Source organism: Stegostoma tigrinum, chromosome 7 (assembly GCF_030684315.1).
Source record: "Stegostoma tigrinum isolate sSteTig4 chromosome 7, sSteTig4.hap1, whole genome shotgun sequence".
Classification (NCBI taxonomy): Eukaryota; Metazoa; Chordata; class Chondrichthyes; order Orectolobiformes; family Stegostomatidae; genus Stegostoma; species Stegostoma tigrinum.
In genome coordinates, this window is record NC_081360.1 from 100763462 (window position 1) to 100774875 (window position 11414).

Below are 11414 nucleotides of genomic sequence, written 5' to 3' on the forward strand. Positions count from 1 at the left end.
CCAGTGAGTCATGAACTCATGGAGCTCTCTAGCATACGGTGGACAGGGTATCCATCATGGGTGCATTTACAAGGCAGCTAGATGAACACAAGGGGACGGAAGGATAGAAATGAGAAGAAGAAAAATGAGAGCTGCCACACACTGGTTTGAGCCAGGTGACCTATTTAGTACTGTATATTCCATGTTACTTACTGCTATGTTGATATTTAGTTGTTCTCTTCCAGGACTGGGCAGCCCAGCGTTGCACCATATCGTACCGAGCTCCTGAACTCTTCAACGTGGCAAGTCACTGTATCATAGATGAGCGCACAGACATTTGGGTAGGTTGGCTGTCCTTCCCTCATTGAAGGGCTGAGGGAGTCAGTAGCTAGGCCAGCATTTATTCCCATTCCTAATTTTCCCAGAGGGCAGTCAAGAGTCAAACTCATTGCTGTAGGTCTGGAGTCACATGTGGACCTGACTAGGTAAGGATAACAGTTTCCTTCCCTAATGGGCATTAGTGAACCAAATGGGTTTTTCTGACAATTGACAATGGATTCATGGTTGTACAAGATTTTGTGGTAAAGTTTGCAGTTGTTTGTTAATAAATATTATTGGTCCCTAACCAAAATGCGATATAGTTTTGACAGCGATAGTAGGAACTGCCGATGCTGGAGAATCTGAGATAACACGGTGTGAAGCTGGATGACCACAGTGGGCCAGGCAGCATCAGAGGAGCAGGAAACCTTGACGTTTCAGGCTGGGACCCTTCTGTGTTCATCCAGCTTCACGTAGTTTTGACAGTCTGGTTTGGGATAATACTGTCTTCAAAAAGGAATTGAATAAGTGCTGGCAGACTAAAAATTGCATGGGAATGGGAAAGGATAGTGGAATGAGACTAACCGAATTGCTGTTTGTAAAAGCTGGTGCAGGCTTGATTTGCCAAATGCCTTGTTGTGTGGTTCCACAGACACTGGATACGGTCTCCAACTCACTTGTTACTATTTACTGGCATTTTTCTCAGTCCTTGAATTGTGTGACTGTGCCACGATGTACGTAAGTTCCTTTCAGTTCCTGGTCCCTTGCAGTGATTGATTTATTTTCAGTCCCTAGGGTGCGTGTTATATGCTATGATGTTCCTAGAAGGACCATATGATGGCATCTTTCACAGGGGAGATTCCGTTGCCTTGGCTGTGCAGAATGTAATAACCATTCCAGAAGGCTGCAGGTAAGGACAGTTGGAAAGTTTGTTGTTAGAAGGGTTTGCTTTTGTGGAAGAAAGTAACAAATTATTACAAAGTTTTTGAAAGTATGGGCAGTGTAGTTAACAGCTTTGAAATCCCCCTGTCAATTTTATTCAAGCGTTTCTACTAACATTCGTGGAATAGACACCATAGTTACTGAAAACTGCATAAGTTAAGGATTGCCTGCTGCCGCAGTGCTGAGCTAAAGACTGGAGCAGCACAGTTGGTCTTTCATTGCTTGGAACCAAGACAATGCTCCGGTGTTTGTTATCAAACCCAGTATCTGAATTTGCTGCTGCTGTTTTCCAAGTGAAGGTCTCTTGGACTTCAGCATAATAGCTATGGGATATCCATGCACTAAGAATTTGGATCGTGAATAACGGGTTCTGTCAAGAGAGGTCATTAATGCCAGAGTGAAACACAAACAAACATCTGAAAAGGAAGGCAAGAACTGATCTGCACAATCATGGTATCTCTCTGAGATTCCCTCCATTGAGGTCTCACATTAAATCAGTAGGTATTTGACTGGAGTCCAATTCCAGAGACTTCAACACAATGTCTAGACTGGGCGTACTGCAGGAGGCGGCATCTGTTAGTTATAGAACCGTACAGCATGGAAACAGCCCCTTCGGTCCAACCAGCCCATGCTAGCCATTTTCCCAAACTAAACTAGTCCCACCTGCCTCCACTTGGCCCATATCCCTCCAAACCTTTCCTATTCTCGAACCTATCCAAATATCTTTTAAATATTGCAACTGTACGTACATTCTGCATTGTTTTTCTGGCATCTCATTCCCACATGAACCGCTGTGTTTTTTTTTAAGTTGTTCCCCATGTCCTTTTTAAAACCGGTCTCCTCCAACCTTGAAAAATTGTCCCCCAGTATTGACATCTCCCATCCTAGTGAAAAGATCCTTGTTATTCCCCTTATCTATACCCCTCATGATTTTAATAAACCTCAATAAGGTCACCTCTCCACTTTCTACACTCCAGTGGAAAAGTCCCAGCCTATTCAGTCTATTTTTATAACTCAAACCCTCCCTTCCCAGCAACACCCTGGTAAGCCTTTTCTGAGCCCTGTCCAATCTAATAATATCCTTCCTATAGCAAGCAACTAGAACTGCATACAGTACTGCAGAAGAGGCCTCGCCAGTGTCTTGTACAACCTTAACCTGACCTCCCAACTAATTCTTGCATATATGATTTCATGCTCGTTATTCCAAGGAAGCATTTATCCCTCAGCCAAATCACTGGTTTCAGAAGAAAAGTTAGATTTCAACTTTTTGTACAACATTGCCTGTCAAAAGCTTTGAAACATCAATAGGCCTTGAAAGGCATTATATAAATGCAAATTTTTCATGTTAAAGTGAACAGATTAATACATCGTTCTCCCTGCCCATAAGTAAAGCCTAGAAGCTGAGACAGTGTTGAAGAAAACATTTTATATTGTATGAGACAACACCACACTGAAGGAAGGTTATACTGCATTGGAGACGGTTCTTTAGATTGACTCGGAGAGAATTTGTTGTATGTTCTCTGGTGTTTAGAAGAATGAAAAATGGTGTAACTGAAGCATAAGTCATATCCTGAAGGGGATTGACAGGATAAGTATTGAGGTTCTCCTCAGCCTAGGACCAGGGCACAACCTCAGGGTAAGAGGCTATTTGTTTCAGACTGAAATGAGAAGAAATGTCTTCACTTGAAGGATTGTGAATTATTAGAGTTCTCTGCTCCAGAGGGGTGTGGGTCTTCATGGTTGAATATAATAAAGGCTGGTGTTTGGTTACTCAGGGATTCAAGGGGTATGGGCAGCAGGTGGAAAATGGAGTTGAATGGACAAGCAGACTTGACAGGCCAAAGAATCCATTCCTGGTAGGTTCTTAATAATGTGGCATGCTTTTCAAAGTGGAATGCAGGACCGTCACTGCAATGGTGTTGTTCAGTCCCTTATTTTAAAAAAATGATTTGCCGTTTAAAGTATTTTTATATTTGTATTAACCTAATTGAAGTCACTTAAAGCTGCAAAAGTCTGATAGAAGTGAAGAATATGTTTCCACGTGTGTGTGCATGGGTCGGGAGAGGTGGTTGAGACTTAAATATGAGACTCTAATAAATCCAGTAAAGAATTCAGGAGAAAATTTATTTACCTGGGAGTAGTAACAATGTGGAACTTGCTGCCAGAGTGGTTAGGGTGAAAAACATAGCCTTACCATACAAAGGGCTGCTCTGTCATTTAAAAAAAACTGATGGTGGTTTAGTCTGAGAGTCAACATGCCTCGGGTTGTGGGGGAAGGTTGGAAAGGAGAATCCTTCATGGTAACTTCAGGATTTGAACCCAAACTGTTGACATCACTCTGCGTTGCAAAGCAGCCATCCAGCCAGCTGAGCTGACCAAATCCCCAGGAAGCTAGATGAGTCCTTGAAAGGCAAAAGAATCGCGGACATGATGATTGTGTTAGATGAGGAAGGAACGATAGGAAGCTTGTGTGACATTTTAACGTCGGCATAGACCTATGGGTCCAAACGGCCTGTTTGTGTGCTGGAACATTTTTTTTTGTGTGTGCCATTTCTGGTGTTGACTGAATTCTCATTTACTGCTTTTATGTTGTAGGTACACACAGGCCCTGCAACATCTGCTAACTTCTACAATGGTGACTAACCCCCAAGAGAGACCAAATATTACCTGGGTCCTGAATCAGACCAAACAATTACTGCAGATAGAAGCCGTCCAGGAGACTAAATTGGCCTGATTTCAGTAGCACAGATACTGCTCAAGTGCTCGGGTTTCTCAGCTATCAGACCCTGGACGCTGCTGTACAACATAGCAAAAGCCTACTATCAGCAACTGTGGCAATGGACCAGGATAGGACTTTACATGTTAATTTTGCTCCTGAATTGTTTGTGCTTGGCTCAAAGTTGAAGGACAGGGATAAAGAATTGTATGTTCTTTTTCCTTTCTTTTCCCAAAGGCAATCAGCTGCTCATTTTGCTCCATTACCTCTTCCTGTGCTTTTTCACATTCGTGCATTTGAATCAGTCTTTGTCCACCAAATCTACAACCTCTTTCTTTCTTATGTTGAAGAACATTGGAACATCCTTAATAGTTTTACTCCTTTTGACGCAAAAAGGATGTGTGTGTTGGTAATTGGTTTCTTGACCATACATTGAGTGTGTGTGTTAATGAGGGTAGAGATTGCCATTGCCTGAAATAATGTGTTCACCACCTACCTTCAGTCTGTTAGGAAATATTTGTCAATTGTCTTCCTCCAGAAGGAATTTTAAATCATATCTTAGTAGCCAGGTGGCAGCAAATTATCCAAGATTGTGTAGCATGTTCTTAACCACGTGTAGCGACCAGCCAGAATGCAGACTGAGTGATGTTCTTCCTTCCTTCCCTCCCTCTTTTTGTTTTGCACCCCCCACTCCCATCCTGTCATTGTAAGTTTCTTGGGTTGATTATAACCAAAAGGTTTGTTGTAAAGCTATCCCCAATATCACTGTATCTTGGTGGACGGATGTGGCAGTTGTACTGGAGAGAACCTGTTTACTGTAATCTCTTTTAAGGCACTGAACTCCTCCCCTTCTGCTGCAAGGCTGGTGCAGTGGTGTTGATATTCACTCTGCTTGCTCTTTCATGATGCACCGATTCCAGCTAAGCTGTGCAGAGCTGACAAGTTGGCAAGAAAGTACTGATATAGAGGTGGCCTTGTACTTGCACAGTCAGGGGGCTAGATGTGATTGTTGTACTGCCATTTTCATGCTTGTGACTGAGAGGGCTACCTTGATAATCCGAAGTTATGTCAGCAATGTGTGTAATAACTTTTTTTTAAACCTGTCACGTTGCAACATCACCTTGTCCCTCATGCCCCCAAACCAGCTTGCAATGTTCTTTAAAGTATGCTGTTAATATTGCAGTTTGAGCCTCCGATTCTCTGTAGGTACATATTTCTATCTCCACTATCCTTTTTGGAAAACCATCAGGGAGGCTGGTTCATCCTGACCGTCTTTTTTCAATGTTTCTCCACTGGCACCCAAAGTTGAACACTTGGGAATTGCAAACTGGGTCTGCTTCTCATCAACTTTGACCTTGACCTTCTCAAAAATAATTGAATACCATCATCTACTGATGACCAAAATACCGTGTGTATCTTTTGTTGCGTCATCAAGCTGAAGTTAACCCAGGCTCCACGAACTGCTTAAATCTCAAAATTGTTCCTTCCCGTGTCTTCGACAGGAAATAAAAACTGATCTGGAATAAACTGAATAAATCTTTTCCTTAGTGCCTCTTTGCCCATTTAGGGGATCGTTGATTTTTCATTCCATCTCTCTGGTCATTTATTTTAGTGCCAGCTTCCTTACATCTCTTCAGACCAGTGCAGGGAAATAATAGAGGGAAAGAGATGATAGAGTAGCTATAATTTTCAACCTACAACATCACAGAATAGTACAATACAGAACAAGGCTATTTGGCCTATTTAATCCCGGTCAGCTTTCGAAGAGCACCTGACTGCACCTCATCAAAGTAGACAATCCTTTCTGGAAATAAAAAATCCATTCAGTCACCAGCTCAGCACCTGAAGGTTTTTATTCACTTCTGCAAGTGGCACTGTGAACCCACAAGACCTCTTCAATGAAAACCCTTTGTCGTGGTTAATGCTTTGGTTCGCGGGCAGAGTGCATGACTGGTATGATAATGATCGTCTTCCTTCCTCTTTTCCACGCCTCTCAACTGTAACAATTCAAAGCCACAATGTTCATGGTGAATCTACAAAAATAAATCTGAAATAATTTAAGAAAGAGTGAGGAGATAGGACTGATTCCTGTGCTGGAATTCTTTTCCAGTTTTCCTAACGAGTAAAAGTAACATTAGATAATTAGGTGGCTTCCCACTTTCCCAATGTGCTTCCCAGCATGATACAGTAAAACCACTGATAATCATCACATAAGAATTTTGTTCGGACCATGATCACACGAAAAATTCCAGTACTGGAAAGCTAAATCACCCAAAATGTTGGCACTACAGTTAGCATTTCAGGTTGAAACTCCAAGGCCAAATAGGAACAGCATATAAGCAAGTAATAAAGGTTAAGGAAATAACAGGGGAAGCCTATGCCATCATACAATAGTACAGCACAGAAGGAGGCCATTTAGTCCATCAGATTCCTGCCAACCTTTGTGAAAAGTAATCCAGTTTGTTCCCTGTCCTGCTTTCGTAATTGGAATGGGGAAAATTCTGGGGATTTTACCAGGTTTACTTTTGAAGGCCACTGTTGAATCTGTTCGCTAATTGCATTAAATCTGTGCTGTCTGGTGTGGATCTTCCAGCCATTACAACTAGTTTTTCTTAACTTGTACCTCCACGATGTTAAACATCGCTGTCATATCACCTCTGCCTTCTCTGCTTGAAGAAAAACAACCCCACAATATGCTAATGATTTAGAAATCAAGTATCACTTTTTTTTGTGTGTAAACAAAATGCCGAGCAGTAGAGCACACTTTTCAGAACCTGAATGTAAACGTAGCTCAGCATTTGAGATTTGACCTGCTTTCTGTTCGTCTGTGCTGTGGAGCTGGGGAGGGGATGAGCAATTTTGCGTTTGTTGCATTCTCTGAAGGGGCGTTTTATGGTTTATGGTGACATCCTCCCTGAATGACTAATGGGTGTGTATTAGATTATGAGAGGCTTTTTGCCTTTGAGGGAAAGTCCTTGTGAGAGGTATAAAAAAAACCAGACAGTCAATAGGTAACACTGAGTCATAAGCATTGGACATGGATGCATGTTACCTCTTTATTCTTTGTGTAGGGAGAGACTTAATGTATGGAATGAACTTTCTGGTGGGACCCTTAATCGACATGGACAACCTTTTGTTGGGGTCTCCTTAGTATCTCTCTTGTGTCAGCTTTGCTTAGTTGGCAGCACCTGCAACTTTGGAGGTGAGCTCTAGCTTTCTATTCTGTTCTAAAATCTCAAGCACATCATCTAGGCTGGCAGTTCAGATCGTTTCTGTTGGTTTTGTCCTCCAGATGTAAAATATCTGTCAGCTTATTGAAGCAGGTTTTGTAACTTCTGACTTTTTAAAGTAACACGATCATTTTAATATGACTCTGTTTGTTCAGGCAGCTTTAATTTCAATATGGCTGTTGCCTAGCTGGCAACAGCTATTGCCCCTCCATTTGTAGTCAGTGAGTTGTTACGATCTGGAATGCAGTGAAGCGAAAGGTGGATGGATCTGGTTTTATTAGTACCTTGCAAAAGGGAGTTGGGTCTGTGCTGCTAAAATAGTCCTGAAATGGCTGAGAGAAGAAGCAGTAAGTGCGATTTAATTGGATAGGTCTACCAGAGAGCTGGCACAGATACAGTGGGTCAAATAGCCACTTTCTCTTCATAATGTGGGAGATGGTCATCTCAGTTGGCTGTAGGACTGCTTTGCAATGCAGAGTGATGCCAACAGCAGGAGTTTAGTGCCTGCACCAGCTGAGGTTGCCATGAACGTCCTCCCTTCCCTACCTCTCCCCTCCATGTGAGACATGGTAACCCTCACGTTAAACCACTACCAGTTCTTCCCACTTCTGCTGTCTCACTATGGGAGAGCAGCCCATGGTCTGGTAAAACTAAGGCAACTTTGCTAATTTTACTCCATGAAGTGCTGCTAAATTTGTGAAGTGCTAATATATTCACAGCTATTTAGCAGTATTATAATAGTAGATCTTTTTCAGAAACCTGTTCATGAATCAAAATGTTTGATTAAGGTGAAAGATCCCAAGAATGAAGAGAGAGTAAGCAAGCATGTGCCCTTTGTTAAGCTGATGTATATATTTTTCCATTTAGCATTTTGCATTTCCTTTGTAAAGCTAGAATGAAACCATACCAGAAAAACCTGTCTAAAGTGATTTACTACAGTTATGTTTATCAAGTAAGTTATTTATTTAAATTGCTGTCTATAGCCCATCAGCCTTATCTCATTTGTTTGGTGTCTGCACAAAATGACCATCACATGCCAGTATTTCCCTGCAGAAACATTCAAAATAAAAGAGGATGCAAAATGAACTACGTAGTTTTAGGCATTACTTGCTTATCATAGGTTGCCCATATTAATTAACAAGCAATTTCATTCCATAACCTCAACTTTGACTTGCCTGAAACTGATGAAATTGATGAAATGATTAACTTGATGTTGGTGAGCATCTATATGGGACTTTGGTCTCGTTCTCCACCACGTGCTCTACACCTGATACACTGATGTCCTGTGTTTATTACACAGTTTCCATCTGCGGCTTATGCGGCTTACCTATTTGTGCATGGTATCATTTGTACTCCAATCTAGTTATTGGGTTACTTGTGTGTTCATAAGATGCAGCGGTTAGTTGTAAACAAGCTGGTGACAATTAACTGTGTGACCGTCAATTCCCTGTCCTGTGTGGTGGCTTGCTGTCTGCATGATACCTTTATTCTTCCTCATGTTTGAGATTTAGTTTATTTCTCCAACTCCATCCGTTATCCCTCCACCAACTCAATTTTAAAGTATAAACCATTCGAAGTGGTGAGAATGATGGAAGGGAGCTTGAGATCTGCAATGAAAAGCAGAAATGCATTCACCTTAGTCGGGAATCTCCTGGTTAAGTGTTTACCGGACATTCTGGCCTAGATATTAACCTGTCTTTCCTGTTTGTGCTTAACTAGATTTGCTGTACAAGTTATTGAAGGAGGCATATTTCTGATGGGCATTCCTCTTGTATCTGTGCATACCATGTTTGTCCTGAGTTACTTTCTTCTCCACTGTTAACACTTTTTTAAAAAAAGAGCAGTGGGTTGGGGTGGGTGGTGGTGAGAAAGAACTAAATGTTAAACATTTGTATGTCAGAAGCCCATAATCTGGCACTGTTGAGCTTTGTTGTGGATTGCTAAGCATATGTTTAATTTATCTCCATGTGGAAAATGAAAGACTGGACATTGTTGGAAATCACCCCCCCCCCCCCAAAAGTTTAACATGTTAATGATAGAATTCATGCACGTCTCTTCTGTTACAGTTGTGTTTTTTTTAATCTATTGTATCAAAAGCTTAATCTATTGTGAATTTTTGCACAACCTTCTGGATCTGAGATTGTAAATGTCTCATCTGTGATAAATTGATTCTACAAAGGGGCCTTTACTGAGCCAGAGTGGTGAGAATTGCTCTTTGTCTTACTAGTTTGAAAGTGATTCAGTAATTCTTCTCACGCCTTGGGTTAAGGGCTGAGATATCCAACTCCCTGTTACACTCTCCCTTTTATCGTGACCTTGCTGTTAACATCCTTGCTGCACAGCAGACCAATTATGTAATCTTTGCTCTCGAGCAAGACAGATATTGCCCACCTTGTGTGGTGTGTATGTTTAATGTAATAACACAAGTAATTCTCTACACTCTTGAAGTAGCTACCGGTGTGGTTTAGTATTGGCATTTAACTTTAACTCTCAGTATGGTTGCAGATTACATCCCTGAGAGGGAAAGGATTTTATTTTAATCCTCCAATCTGTTTCAGTTGTTCACAGTTTGTTTTAATCATAGTTTCTGTACTTCATTCTAGAGATATGGAGAATTTAAAATGTAATGTTGTTTTGCACTTTATTCAGTAGTGTGTTGTCTTTTCATCCTGTGAAAGTGGCTCCGTCACTAAGAAGTGAAACAAATCTTTGTCTTCATAGACTGATCTCTGCAGAGTAGGAAGCCATGCAGTAAACCCAGCAGCAAGCATTGATCATCATCAGCACCTGGTCTGAGGGGTTAAATGAGGGCTAGATGGGTAGGAAATAACTCGGGAGCCCAGAGCAACGGGTGATAGCTTTACAATTAGTAGAAGGTTTTTGGGAGTGATGTGAAGAAGCCCTGCTTCACGCAGAACGTGCTAAAGATCTGGGACTCTATGTACACACAAACAGAGAAACGAATGCAGATATACTGGAAAAATAGTAATCAAAGTGGATAGATTTATTTTTGGGGGTTGTGGCTATGTTGGAAAGATGGATTTATGACAGAGCGGACAGGCTGAACAAGAAAGAGCTGGATGCCACTATGCCACAGCCTCCCCTTGTAGAAATAGTGTCAATGGACTAGTAATTCAGAACCACTGGTCGATGTTCTGAGGATGTGCATTCGAGTCCCACTGTGGTAGATATTAGCAATTTGTAATTCAGTGACAATCTGGAGTAAAAAGTGTAAAAGTGATCATGTAACTGCTGTTGGCTTTTGTTGTTAAAAACCTATTTAGGTATATATTTGTTATCCAGAAAAATGCCATCTTTACATGTTCTGGTTTTCATCTGACTGCAGACACACAGAGCAATGTGATCAACTCTTAATTGCCTACTAGGTAATTGGGAGGGGTGATGATGCTCTTGTCCAAGATACCCACATTCCTTTAAAAAGAGCTTTCAGGCCAGTACCCAGTGTGGTGAGAGGTACTGCAACAGTAATTGATTTCATTGACAGGCAAAGTTTAAGCCGTTTCCTTCACTGCTGCTTTTGTCTCACCTCCATTTTTCCTGTTTCTTGGTCCAGTACATTTTGCACAGTTGTTCACAGACTGCAGTTAAGCTCTACTTTGTGCTGTTCCTGTGGCCTCACCCACAATCTCTTCCTTCCAGGCCCATCTTGCAAAATCTTCGCCTCCTCTTTGCTGTCGCTGCTATTGCCTGGGCTTCTGTGGTGGCTTGTATGTTAATGGCATTGCCTCTGTGTCAAATTGTCGAGTGTCTCTTCACATTACCATCACTGAATTGCCCAAATTCAGTGTCCTGGGGGGTTACCATTGACCAGCAACTCAACTGGACTTGCTGTATAAATAGTGGCTACATAAGCAGGTTGGAGACGAGCAATACTGCAGCAAGTAATTCACCACCTCACTCCCAGAAGCCTGTACATCTACAAGGTACAGGTCAGCAATGTGTTGGAATACTCCCCACTTGCCTGGACAAATGCAACTCCAGCGGTACTCCAGAGGCTTGACACAATCCAGCACAAAACAATGTGCTTGCCTGGCTCACAGTGGCAACAGGGTGTATCATCTACAAGATGCCAGCCTCTCTTAAAGCCAGCTTTCAAACCTGCAGTCTCCACCCCTGAATAAGGCAAAAGCAGCAGATACAAGGGAACGCAAGTTCCCCTCCAAGCCACATGACATATTGACTTGGAAATATTTTGCTGTCACTGATTT

The 11414-nt window shown here is 41.8% G+C and overlaps 1 protein-coding gene across 1 annotated transcript in view; it reads left to right on the forward strand.

The window, feature by feature from the left end:
• Positions 1-8271, forward strand: part of stk16 (serine/threonine kinase 16) — a 28572-nt gene extending 20301 nt beyond the window's left edge. Inside the window, exons 6-8 of the mRNA XM_048534278.2 lie at positions 225-320; positions 1086-1207; positions 3835-8271. Of these exons, the coding sequence (XP_048390235.1) occupies positions 225-320; positions 1086-1207; positions 3835-3973 (357 nt within the window). The 3' untranslated portion in view covers positions 3974-8271. The remainder of the gene's footprint in view (positions 1-224; positions 321-1085; positions 1208-3834) is intronic.
• The last annotated feature ends 3143 nt before the right edge of the window (positions 8272-11414 follow it).